This window comes from Muscardinus avellanarius (assembly GCF_963383645.1).
Source record: "Muscardinus avellanarius genome assembly, chromosome: 9".
NCBI lineage: Eukaryota > Metazoa > Chordata > Mammalia > Rodentia > Gliridae > Muscardinus > Muscardinus avellanarius.
The window spans coordinates 82,496,950-82,511,118 of NC_137795.1; the positions used below are offsets into that span (position 1 = coordinate 82,496,950).

Here is a 14,169-nt window from a genome sequence, read left to right on the forward strand (position 1 = left end):
TTCTTACAGTAACAAAAAGCTGACTAACATAGTAGCTGAGTTAATGATTAATAATTTGTGGCCCTATGTTAAGATGAAACCTCATAGACATTGTGCTTTGCCAACAGTGCTGTCTGGTCCAGAATTATAGAGAAATCAGCAGTCCGCAGGAAAATGTTAAAAGCTATCAGGTAGACACAGACTCAAAGTAGAAACAGAGTGAAGTCCACAGAAACCACCAAAACACAAAGCACGAGCCAGTTCAACTACCAGTAAAAACCAGTAATTGTTCAGATCAACTCATGATACACAAGGACTCACTCAAGTGATGTGAGAAAATGAAAGCCAGTGGGCACGTTCATAATGTCTCTCCTTGAAAACAGCCTAAGCATAGTATAGCATAGCCAATAACTAAGAAGCAGAATGATACTCACATCAGTACTGAAACGGCTTATGTAGCGCTCAGGATATTTGTCATACTCTACGGGATCAAATACACCATCTGTTTTCCTGACAAGATGATGACGTCGACTTAACACTGTCCCATACACTTTTCTGAGGTCTTTCAAAGGAAAAAGAAATCAGTTTACTGAGGAACAATGATAAAGGCCGATGGCGGTAGCATCATAACACAGAGACTGTTAAAAGCAGTAAAAGACATGGTCTTCCCCCACCCCTTACCTCCAGTTTTGGAAACTTCTTTTAATTCATGGGGCTCCACATATTCACAGGGCAGTTCATTAAAGACTGCTTGGGCTCCCTATAAATAATACATGAATAAAATTCTAAAAATCAATAGGAAAAGAGACAACAAGCTTTCCTGAAAAAAATTCCAATGATTTCCACTACAATTTGATAGGTCTGCCCTACAACCAGAAAAAAAGCACGGCAGAAGTACAGAAGTACATTTGGGCTTCCTGCACAGAGCCTGCAATCCAGTTTTTATACTAGTTTGAAAAGCAGGCACTGAAAGGGGCTTTTTTTTTTTAATGTAATAGTTCTATTTACTTTTTTTTTTTTTTGGTGGTACTGGGGTTCCTGGAAGCCCTTCTACCTCTGGGCTACACTCCCAGACCTATTTTTACATTTTTATTTGGAAACAGGGTCTCCTAAGCCAGCACGCACGCTGGTTTCGAACCTGCGCAATCCTCCTGTCTCTGCCTCTCAAGCACGGGGATTACAAGCGTGCGCCACCACACCCGGCTTCTATTTACTTTTTGATCCATTGCAGAAATTGTCTCAAATGAGAAAATTATGTTTCCTCCAGAAGAAAAAAATCAGATGCCTACCTTACATATAATACCAGAGAAGATGTCCTGTTTGTAAAATGGTTTTCATTGAAGATCTATTTTTACAATAATAGGTTTCTCTTGGACATTACAAATGTATTCTCAAAATCACCCCAAGAGGAAGTATTAATCCCAGTCTTGAATTAATATTCCTAATATTTTTTCCTAAAACTTCAAGTGTTGTTTAAAACATGCATATCCTGTATTCATGCCCCAATTTTGAGACATCTCAATGATGAAGGGGGAAAGGTCACCCTAAGAATAGAGCCTTGCACCTTTAACAAGCCATTTCATGGAGAGAAGAAAATAGAGAAATTAAGAGAGGAAGGAAAAGAGAGTGGGAAGGAGATGAAAGAGAAAAAGAAAGAAACGGAAGGAAAAAAACGAAGAAAGAAAGCATTCCAAACCTCTCATAGCTTCAATTAAAAGGAAAGAAAATGTTTGAACCAGTGTTGCTCTTTGCTATTAGAAAAAATGAAGGTGAATATAGGTGAGCTTTGACACAGAGTCGCTAGAATCAAACTGCACTATATTATTACCCACCACACTCCTCACCTCTACATACAGTAGATGTATAAAATGTCGAATAAACTTATTAAATCATTAATAAGTACCAAAAATAGAACGTCCATTCATTTTATTGGTAATTGGGTAAGGGCTAATTGGGTGATGTGTGCATGTATGTCTCCATCATTTTTTATCCCATTAAGATGTGTGACTATAATGCGCCAATTAAAAATGTTTTTTGAATAAGTAAATAAAAATAAATGAAATGTCCACTACATCTTCACAGTTTCAGATTACATTACAACAGTAAGACAGGTGGAATTTACCTTAGATACATTACCAGTCCCTGTGAACACAAATGTTAAGGGCCCTATCGACTTTGGCATTAAACCCAGAGATATTTCATAGCCAGCATCACGGACAGCTTGCACAGCCTGACTGCTATTCCTGTAGTTATGAGCCATGCCAAGATGCTGCAAGCAAGCATAAGCAATTCAAGTTAGTCTACTAGCTGAAGTATGTTTCTATTCTTAAAGAGCGATGTATATTTTCAAAATACAAATGTTACAAAATATTTCTTACCATAAAAGGTGTGTGATGTCCCAAAGCAAGGAGCCTTAAACCCATTCCATGTAAAATGTTAATCATTCCTAAGGCAGAATCAGACCAATAGCAAAACCATTAATTGAATAGAAGTGAATATCAATGTAGGGAATCAATTTTACTCAGAAGCATTTATCAAGAGAAATGACAATTTTTCTCTCTGCCCATGTTTTCACTGACTCAGTATTCTGAAGAAACATAGGTCACAGTATCTCAGATTTGGTGTCTCAGTCGATCTTCTTCATCTCCTCTGCTTTCTGCTATCAAATGCCCTAGCCCAGCGGCATAGCATTCCCATCTATCCCTTAACTTTTGTTCCCGGTTAAATCAGAAAGGTATTCTCGACTTTAGCTGGAGAATACTCTGGTCCCATACCTTCCTTTCTCTCCAGACAATTCATTCTTGACTCACTCGTTTCACTAGCCCTAATTGGTTCATTCTGACCAGTCTTTAAACATGCCACCATCTCACCCATACCAAAAACAAAGGGAAAAAAGCAAAGCAAAGTCATCATTGACCATAGGGCTCCCGCCAGCTCCTTAATGACTTAAATCTAAATTGCTAAATTCAGTAGACACTTTTCAGATCTTGCCTTCAGAAATAATTGGCAGTGTAGACTTTTCTTTAGTGAAACACTATCTCTCCTCAGTATTCTCGACTTGAATGTTTCTTTCTACCTTTCTGTGGGTTCCTCTTTCTAATGCCCATTCTGCTCTATATTTGTCATTCTTGGGATTCTGTCCTGGGTTCCACTGTCTTCAAAGCTACATTATCTCCTAAAGCAATCTCACCCAGTCCTAAATTCCAAGCGCCATCTATGTGTGGATGACCTAAAGTCTTTGCCTCCAATGTGGATTGTTCTTTTAATTTTAAGAGCTAGCCAAGTCATCTTCTGCATGTTCCAGTATGGATGTTCCCCAGACACCCAAAACTCAACATGCTTGGAGCAAAGATCTCAGCATTCTTTCTCCCTTTTTAGGAATAGAATTATCCATGCCTCCTCTCTCCACCTCTACATTTCTACAATGTTTCCTTTATCTTTTTACTAAATTCAACCATTAAAGAAATAACTCATATAAAATAAAATGCACCAGTTTAAAGTGTACAGTTTAATACCTGTTAAGAAATAGGTATTCCTGTGTTATCATCCCCATAATAATAGCAGAACCCCTGGTCCCAAACAACTATTGCTGTTCTGCCTATATAGATTTGTTTCTCCTACTATTACATATAAATGAAATTATAAGCATATACTCTTTTGTTATATGTCTGCTTTTACTTGTCATGTTTGAGATTCATAACAGTAACTTTTTATTTCTGAAGAGTTCTCCTTTTATGGTTATACTGCAATTTATTTATTCATTTCTTTCTTAACAGGCCCCAAAATAGAACTGATATGAAAAATTTTGTATGAAATACAGCATTTCTCTTTATAAATGCCTATGAGTAAAACATATTTTGTACATTTATATTCAAGTTTTTTATTTGCATCTTTTATTTTTTGCAGCTGTAGGACTTGAACTCAGGGCTCCGCCAACTGAGCTACATCCCCAGCCTCAATAATCTGTATCTTGCAAGAATTTGTCTAGTTCATCAAGGTTGTCAAATTTATTGGCCTATTCATACTCCTTTTTTCTTTCTATATTTGTAAGCTATATTATAATTTCCCCTCTTGCATTCCTTGTCAGGAAATAGTACCTTCTTTTTTATTAGACTAACTAGGTGTTTATCAATTCCATTGATAATTGGGGTATGCACACTTCTACATTACTTCCTTGAATAGTTTTTAATCATTCTTCAAGCTTCAGCTTTGGATGTACTATTTTAAGGACGATTCTCCAACAGCCAAGTTGTTATCAACAGCCTTCCTGAGCCACTTAGCATTGACGTTGTACCTGTGCATCTCCTTGTCTGAAGACATTTTTGAGAATAAGAAGCACACCCTGTTCACAGGCATGATGCTATTTCTAAAGTGGTGATTTCCAAATGAACAATTTATGTTTAATCTATTAATTCTCTGCAGATAACCAAAATGATCACAAGTGAGTCCTAAAATCCCTGGGAAGAGGAATCAGCCGAGATCTCCCCATCACTCCTTCTATCTTAAGAAATCTGATTTTTGTTATTTTAATAGAACTGACTTGTGTGCTGGGTGAGGAAAGGTTTGAAGTGAGGGTTAAGTAGGAAGCAATGGGTTTTTTATTAAGTGAAAAGAATGTTGTGAGTTGTTGCTTCAAATTTTTACTATTTCAGAAGCAGGTGGATTAGGGCATTGTAGTAGGTTAAAATTTATTAATTTAATTTTTAGGTAAATTATTACTGTGTGTGTGTGTGTGTGTGTGTGTGTGTGTGTGTGTGTGTGTGGTACTGGGGATTGAACCCAGGGGCATTCTACCTCTGAGCTACAGCCTCAGCTTTTTTTAATTTTTTTAGTCTTTTTGAAACAGGTTCTCACTATGTTGCTGAGCCTGGCCTCAAACCTTTGATCCTCCTGTCTCAGCCTTCCAAGCACTGGATAACAGGCATGCACCTGGTTTTAAATTGTTATTTTTTAAAAGTAGAGAATATTTAAAAATTCTTCAACATAGAATTTTTTTACAGTACTGGGAATGGAACCCAGGGGTGGTCTACCTCCAAGCTACATCCCCAGCCCTATTTTTTTATTCTTTATTTTGAAATACAGTCTCACAAAGTTGTGGAGGGCCTCACTAAGTAGGTAAGGCTGGTCACAAACCCAGATCCTCCTGTCTCAGCCTCCCCAATACTGGGATTACAAGTATGCACCACCACGCCCGGCTGAGTAAGAAATTTTTGAGTGGCTGGTATGGCAATATTATTTGTAAAACTACCCTACATTCCAAATAATCTTTTCTTTTACACAACTAGATAACATACTATCATATTTTTTGAGATATATTTTTGAGATACACAATTTAATAGAAACTTAAGTTCAAGGAAACAAAGGTAGACTGGGCAAGAGAAAACAGAAGTGATATAAACCACAACAAGTGGTTTTACTTGTCTATCTAACAAGGCAAAACAAATAGTGTCCAAATCATGACTTTCCTCAAGAGACCTTCAAGTAGCCTGCTCTGATACAGAGACCTAACATATGTGGTGTTTCTCAACTGAACACAATTCAAAGTACTACCTGGGACAAAATTAAACCAGACAATTTTCCCAGACTCCAGTGCTTATCCCTTCTGGAAGGTATCCCTGCCCCAGTACCTCTTTCTCCCTATTTCTCCTCCCCAGTGTCTCTTCACCAAGCTGATCTCCCCCAGGAGCATTCAGAAAGTCAGAGGCCATTTATAGGTATTGTCTTTCTCCCTACTTTAATTTTCTAACATTCATAATTAAATAGTTTAATGATTTACCTTCACTCTTTATTCCTTCGATATTGACCAGCCTTTTGCACACTCCCATTTTTATATTGTCAGTATAAACAAACAATCCCATTCCCTTTCCAGCAAAAGAGAAAATACTCGGTTACTTCTCAGGTAAATTTAGAGAGAGACAGGAAAGCTCTGGCCACCTACCTGCCACCCCTGCCCACTGTCCGAATGCCACTATCCGTATTCCTCTGTGGTCCACCATTTTCTCATAATCAATAAGCCGGATTTCCTGAAGAAGTGGTAAAAAAAAAATTCTCAACCAGATGCAGTAAGCTCAATTTCAACAAATAAAGAACAAGTAAGCACTTTCCATTTTTTCCTCTTAAAACATTTATTTTGACTTGCTAACCTAAGTTACCATCAAGTGCACCATGAAATATTGACAAATGGACAGATCACAAGCCAGTTGTAGGTTTGTAATTAGAGATGAAAGGATGGTTCTAGAGGGTGCTAAGTGGCCTTGATGGTAAGCAAGAATATAAAGCAAGATTCTCTTTCATTTTTACACACACACACACCACCACCACCACCACCACCAACCTGCCCAGCACAGTCTACAAACACATCTGAGCCTCACTCATCTTCAAATTCTTTCTTCTGGTCTCAAAGAAAATGAATCCCTTTTAAGACTACTCTTCAGGAGCAAATCTCAGCCTTTACACATGCCCGCCAAGACCATGCTTCTTGAGCTGTTACCTGTTTCCCTCATCATCCCTCTTTCTATTGCCCCCAGTCATTCTAAATACTCCCAGGCTTCCTTGTCTAACAAAGATAATAACAATCCTTCCTCTCTAGTTCTTACACAACTAACTCTCCCTCGCCCTCTCCCTCTCCTGCGCTCTCTCTTTCCAGTCCAGTCCTGGCACCACGCAGCTCTGCAGCCTCAGTCAAGTCACCTCTCTAAACCTCATCTGAAAAATAAGGTGGTTGATTACATGATCATTCTTTTTTTTTGTGTGTGTGGTACTGGAGATCGAACCCAGGGGCTTTCTACCTCTGGGATATACTCCCAGAACTATTTTTTATATTTTATTTGGAAACAGGGTCTCACTAAGTTGCTGAGAGCCTCACTAAGTAACTGAGGCTGGCTTCGAACCTGTGCGATCCTCCTGTCTCAGCCTCCCAAGCACTGGGATTACAAGCATGCAGCACCCTGTCCAGCTCATGATCATTCTTTTAAGCTCTAAAATTCTATTTCAGAGTATATCTATCCAATGGGCTTCATAAATTTGTAACAGAGGAAAAAGCTTTTATGTTTTTTTTCTGTTTCTGAATATAAAAGAAATGAAATGTGTTGGGTTCCTTTCTTCTTCTTTTTTTTTTAACAAACTCCAAATCTGTACATCAGAGGAGCCCTGAAGAACAGCAGAACTGTTCATTCTCTCCCTCATATATCACCGTTCTTGTTGAGCTGAGCAACGAGTAACATGACATATTTGCTAGATGACGGGGGGAAAAAATCAAAACCCCACCTTGGAGTTAAAAATAAAAATACTACTTTTCTACACTAATACTTACAAATGTTTATCACTAATTACCTGTTTTAGAACCTCATCCAACAAGCTCATATTGGCCTCCTGAGCTTTTATTGTGTGAGAAAAGAATGCGTAAGTTTTCTTGGACATTAACTTTTCCTCTGGAGGTCTTTTAACTCCCAAAATTAAACATGCTTCAGAAATATCCTCCTGAAGAATGCCACCAGCTTTGACATATTCCTGGGTAAGCAATTTGGGTTAAGGATTATTTCCTTGAGTTATGGTATTTATATTTTCTCTAATAAAAACTATATCAAATAAAGACACAACCTTTTAAAAGAATAAACATTAATGAATGAAAACAAATAATAGAACAGCTACCTTTAATATTTGTACTTTCTAAAGTGCAACTGAAGATAAATTTATTATACTTGATTTTACAGCCGAAAACAATTAAAAACTTCAGCACATACTCATATTTAAGAACTGTTTATAGAATATAGTTTGATCACAGCCATAAGTATGCATTTTAAGCATACTTACAAAGTGTATATTTTGTATGAACAATCTACTGACACAATAAATGTCAAATAAAGACTTACCATTTGTATTTTTAAAAGATGGAATAGGTATCCAACATTTTTGGTTTAACTAGTATTTATTACTCTTCTAATCTATACAGTGGACATTGTTGATTAAAAAATAGTAAAAAGAGTATATGTACACTATTTTGCATGCCCAAACAAATATAAAAAGCCTTTTGTATAAAATAAAGGAGAAATATGAATATGTACATATAGAAATACACACTTGCTAATTTTTGCAATGAGAAACAAAAGAATGTTAGGTCAGAATCTACAAAAACCTTTGAATTAATTGGGAATAGGATATAGAGAATTAGGATGAAGGCAGAGACAAATGTCTAAAATTTGTAAATGTTACATGATTTGAAGAATAAAATTAAATAAAAATGAGTTAAAAGTAAACATTAAAATTATGTAAAATAATAATATCCAAAACATTGAAACATTATTTTATTTTTTCTATATGGTTAAATATCCAATATCATATTGACAATGTAACCAAATAGAACAAAATAAACTACTTTAAGAGCAGCAATATCTCTGTAACAATAAGTGCATTTAAGCCAGGCATGGTGGCACAGGCCTATCACCCTAACTACCTGGGAGGCAGAGGCAGAAGGACTGCATATTTGAGGCCAGCCTGGATACTTAATGATATCCATCTCAAATTTTAAAAGCAAAATAATAATAATAATAATAATAATAATAATAATAATAATAAGAAGAAGAAGAAGAAGAAGAACTGGGAATGTGGCTCAGTACTGGACCACTTGCTTAGAATGTGCAAGGCCCTGGGTTCAAATCCTACTACCACAAGAAAACAAACAAATAAAAGCAAAACAAAACAAAAACAAGACACATATCTAACATCAGAGCAGATTCTTGTTTCTATATCCTAAAATAATTCAAAGCTTTTTGGTTAAATAATTAATTCTATATGTGAGGCAAGAAAAGTGCAATACAGGCCTGGGATGAGAGGAGACAGCTCGAAGAAAAAAGAACTCATATTCAAAGATATGAATTCCTTCTTAAAAAGTCCCTTAGAGGCACTCTTACTAATCAAGTTTTGGATAATTAGGACATTTTTTTTTAAAAATGTTAATGGACTGTATAAAAAGAGCCTACACTTTCATAACATTAGCCAAAAGAGCATAAAAGAGAGAAACAAAGAGAAGGTCAGCAAATCAACTAGGAAGAGTGACAAAATAAAAAACATATCACTTTGCAAGCCAGGCAAAGTTTGTCAACAGATGCATCATTAGTTGAAAATTTGAGGAACAGAAACTTCTTAGGTCTTAAAATACCTTCCCGCTAATGACTCATAACTTCTTTTTACATTTATTTATTTATTTATTTATTTATTTATTTATTTATTTATTTATTTATTTATTTTGGTACTGGGGGTCAAAAACCCAAGGATCTTATGCATGCTAGACAAATGCTCTACCACTGAGCCATACCTCAGCCCAGGATCAATATTTCTAATGGTAAAACTTGTCATTCTGTGTCTTTGGTGTGTTACAATGTGAACAACACATATTACTTATATTTATACTTGTAATGTTTAGCCTAAATATAATCATGAGGACAAAATTAAACTAGTTTTATCCAAATGCAAAACATTGTACTCAAAAAAGCTCTTCCCAGGGACAAGAAGGGTGTCTCGATTGACCCTGTTCTTCCGAGTCCCAGAACCAGGGCTGTACATAAAGGAGATAAAGACTGAAAAGCATCAACTTCTAAAAGCAGTGTCTTCAACCCTTAGCTGGACAAAGTATGGAATCTGGTAAAATAATAATAATAATTATTATTATTATAAATAATTTTTTATATTATTTTTTATTGGTGCACTGTATTCATACATCATAGTGGGATACTATAAATAATATTTTAATCAAAGGAATTAAAGTAACATTTGCCCATTTTATCACTCATATACTCCTTAAGTTTCAAACACAGGTTCATTTTACTCATGCACATTTTAAAAATTAGAAATAGTCACCTTATCGTGAATGGCCCGCCGATTGGAAGGCTGGATCAAGACCTTGTATCCCAGATTGGTGATCCCTTTGATGTGCTTGGGAGCCAGAGGTGCCCTTCTCTCCCAGGCGTTGACGTCCTCCCGCCTGAGGGCCATCACGGCTCTGTGGTGCAGCCCTCTGGAGAGGCCGGCCCTCAGCCTGCCCATCGCAGCCCTCTGTACTCGTAGCATCTTGAAATCTGCAGAGGCAATGTGAGATGCGGGACCACAGAGGGTGGGGGCTTCCAGATCTGGTCTGGTCTCCTTAGAAATCTGCTGTAAAATGCAGCCAACCCAAAGGAAGACAGATCCAAGACAGACAAGAAAGGAGGAGAACCTCCATAGGATGTGTGTCTCTTTACCCAAACAAAACCATGTTTCCGAAGATGCAGTGACTTAATTCCAAAATTATGTGACACTAACCAACAACCCCTACGTTGACAGAACTTTTTAAATAAATGTTTTATCAAGCATGTATTCAATACAAAAATTAAGGTACCATCTGATGCCAGAAAGATAACAGGAAACAGCCCTTGCAAGACTGGTCCCAATTTTGATGACACAAAGCTTTCAAAGCTTATAATGGACAGAAGATTCTTGACAAGTCAATGCAACTTGCCTCCAGTTTCATCTCTAACCATTCCCTAAACAAGATATACTGGGCGTGCCCTGTCACCAACAGTCAGTGACCTGCTTTTCACTGTTTCATGATGAGATGTGAACAGAAATAGAAAGTAAGAATGTTGTACACCTTAATGCCACATGATCATTTATCTAGTAATTTGTTGCTACTGCATTTAAAAAAGCACTGGTGGTCAACAGAAAACCAACCAACCAATCCCTCAAGAGACCAAAACAATTCCTTTATATCAGATGTTAGAAGTTTAAGACCAGCCTAAACCACCCTGCCCCCACCTCTAACCCCCTACCTCACCCTCACTGCTTCCCCACCATGGTTCTAAACCTGCTCTTCCCCTCCTGGGTTTTCTGTCCATACCACATCCTCAGGCCATTTGTATTTAAGCAGCACCTATCTCAACCAGTTTTTCAACTGCACTTCCAGATTGTAAATTCCACTCATTTAGTTGGTCAAATGATATCTATCAAGAGGCTTATTCAGTGTCCTTTATAAAGTACATTTCATATAAAATTTTAATCATAAATTAGATCTGAAAACATTTATTCTACTCCACTTCAAGTAGTTACACACATTTTTTTTTTACTCAGATGTCATTGCAAATGATTATTGGATGGATCATTTAAATGTAAAGTTGGGCTGGGCGTGGTGGTGCACGCTTGTAATCCCCGCGCTTGGGAGGCAGAGACAGGAGGATCGCGCAGGTTCGAAGCCAACCGCGCGCACTGGCTTAGGAGAACCTGTTTCCAAATAAAAATGTAAAAAGAGGTCTGGGAGTGTAGCCCGGAGGTAGAAGGGCTTCCAGAAACCCCGGTACCACCAAAAAAAAAAAAATGTAAAGTTGGCAGCAAAATTTGGGGACTGCATAGCCTCTAGAACAATTATGATTATGTAACTTCTAGAAATGTCCTACTGATAATTTCTAGTCCATAGCAAAACTTTTATAAAACACTTTTCTGCTACATTAGACTTTGATCTCTAAAGAGTAACCAATTTTATAAATGGGGAAGGTTTAACCAGTTAAGCATACAAGTACATTTCCCAGGAGCAAACAACTAGTTATTACCCATGAATGGTAAATTTATAAGGTATTCACAACACAATCAGAGACTAGAACAAACAGCAATGAATTTGGTTACAGGAGCTTCGGGAAGAAGAGGTATAACAAGAGATAATACTGCACACAGACCAGGCTTAGTGGCACACACCTAAGTTCCCAGTACTTGTGAGGCTCCGATAAGAGCATCACAGGTTTAAGGTCAGCCTCAGAAACTTAATAGGTCCCTATTTCAAAATAAAAAATAAAATGGATTAGAAGTGAAGCTTATAAGGCAAATGCCTTTGAGTTTAGTTTTTAGTATCATTTTTTAAAAAATGCACACAGCAAGAGAAATTGTTAATTATTAGTTCAAGCTTTTACTCAGGCCAAAATATAGATACCAAAATAGATGATTAGCATTTCAGTAAAAAACTATTATACACTGTCTCCAATTTTTGGTTTATTATATGGTTTTGTTCTTAGAAGAGACCATGTTAAACTCAAGCTCAAGTTCATAATATTTAATGTCCTCCAAGCCAAAGGAAAACATGCAATGTCTCATGGAAATCGGATTTCTTTGTTCCTAAAGAAAACCAATTCCAAAGACAGTATTCCTTTGACCAAACACGCATGTCCAGAATTGATTACATCTTCCCAGCAGGAGCTGCATTTTCTGAAGTCAAAGACAGCTAGAGGACCCTGTATCTTCTATTCTGAGTCACAATTCTGGGTCCTAAATGAAGGCACATGTTTAGATAACTGAGCCCCCACCCCACCCACAGCCCAAGTTTGATATATAAGCATCACCATCCCTCATTCAGTAATGACCCCCCTCTTCCCTTGTCTGGGGTCATCATGGAGACAGCAGGACACACACACACACACACACACACACACACACACACACACACACATTGTTACAGAGGGTCACTTCCTGGTGAAACTTGGTAAAGGCAGAGGTAACGAGGACTGAGCTTCTGAGATTGATGTAGGAAGCCACTTTCACTTTATCTGTGTAATTCTAAAATCATAACTTTCATTTTTAAACCAATATAACTACGGTTAGCATTGCTTAAACATTATATACCAAGCACCACACTGAGCTCTTTACGGACATTTTCTCATTTTCTTCTTGCAAAATTCTTATTACATAGATGCTGTTACTCTCTCCATTTTACAGGTGAAGACACTGAACAGGAATCCTGCTGGATCTGTTGCTGGTGTTCCAGGTTAATGCTTAACACCAGGCACTTTCTCTTTGCCAAAGCCTCCGGACCACACCATGCATATTTCACACATGCCATTTCTCTGACCAACTCTCATTTCAGAAAGAAATCAGATCCATAAGCCTTTGACGTCACACTCGCAGTAAATTATCAGTTCTCTCTTCAGAACCCGGTGACTCTCTTGACCCTTTGTCCTTTGTTGCACCAAATTTCTTTCCTGAATCCCTGCCAAGATAAATGCTTGATTTCTGGGTGCCTGAGGAAAAGGTCTGAACATCATAGAGGGTACTCCTGTTCATAACCTCTTGAACCTTGGAACTTGCTCCTAGCATAAAACGTTCCAGTCACCTACAGTCCTCACGAAATAGGTTAAGTGTGGTCTTCTGAAGGACACTGAAGGTGCCTAGCATTTTATGAAAATATTCTGTGGACTATTTTAGACTTTACCTGTCCTGAATTTTGAGGTCTTTTTCAAGAATATGGTAAAGTCCACATGAAGCAAGATAGAAAGATAATAGTCCACAGCTGGTTCTAGTGAACGAAACTGAAAGTGCTGAGAATTGGGAGTTGCATGAGGAAGGAGGATGTAGAAATGCCAGAGGAAGCTGGTCCTGGTGGCGCACGTTTATAATCCCAGCATTTGGGAGGCTGAGACAGGAGAATCACGGTTCACAAATAGCCTTAGCTACTTAATGAGGCCCTTTGCAACTCAGTGAGACCCTGTTTCAAAACAAAGAATAAAAAATAGGGCTGGTGATGTAGCTAGGAGGTAGAATGCCCCTGGGTTCCAGTACTGAAAAAAAAGAAAAAGAAAAAAAAGAAATGACAGAGGAAGGGAAGGAAAGAAAAAGAAAAGCCAGGGAGAATAAGAGGGAGGAAGATGGAAAGAGAGGTGCCACATAGACAGGGGTGGAGAAAAAACCCCTTCCCTGCAAATTCTGTCTTCCCATCACACATGAAGACCAGCCTTTTAAATATATATGAAATATAATGGTTTCTTCTCTATTTTTCTATAAAACAGGAATATCACTATGGCATAATTTTTGCTTACCTAGAATTGATCAAAAAATCAAAATATCTCTAAACTCATGGAGGTGGTATGGTTAATTGCTGAGATGTGCCAAGACAGGAAGATAATACCAGATAGGCTCTCTCAGCTGCAATAGGACAACCTAGTACATGATACATATTACTAATTTTTCTATTTTTCAAAAGGAGAAGATTTAATAATTTATTTTAGTTTACTGCTTACCTAACTTTTCAAGGTGAACATGAGAACCAGGGTGTGAAGAAGGATATGATTAAATGGGGTTTTTTTGTATTTTCATTACTTTAAAAAAAAACTGGGGAGGAAAATAGTCATTATAGAGGTAGATGGATAGATAGACAAGGGGAGGATGGCTCTCCTTTACCTT

At 37.5% G+C, this 14,169-nt stretch overlaps 1 protein-coding gene across 1 annotated transcript in view; it reads right to left on the reverse strand.

The window, feature by feature from the left end:
• The window catches only part of AASS (aminoadipate-semialdehyde synthase), a gene marked incomplete at both ends in the record, with an annotated part of 48,648 nt that extends 38,604 nt beyond the window's left edge, over positions 1 to 10,044 (reverse strand). The window contains 7 exons of the mRNA XM_080701642.1: positions 414 to 541; positions 661 to 739; positions 2,102 to 2,248; positions 2,358 to 2,425; positions 5,918 to 6,002; positions 7,312 to 7,488; positions 9,835 to 10,044. Coding sequence (XP_080557768.1) covers positions 414 to 541; positions 661 to 739; positions 2,102 to 2,248; positions 2,358 to 2,425; positions 5,918 to 6,002; positions 7,312 to 7,488; positions 9,835 to 10,044 — 894 coding nt within the window. The remainder of the gene's footprint in view (positions 1 to 413; positions 542 to 660; positions 740 to 2,101; positions 2,249 to 2,357; positions 2,426 to 5,917; positions 6,003 to 7,311; positions 7,489 to 9,834) is intronic.
• Positions 10,045 to 14,169: the final 4,125 nt, after the last annotated feature.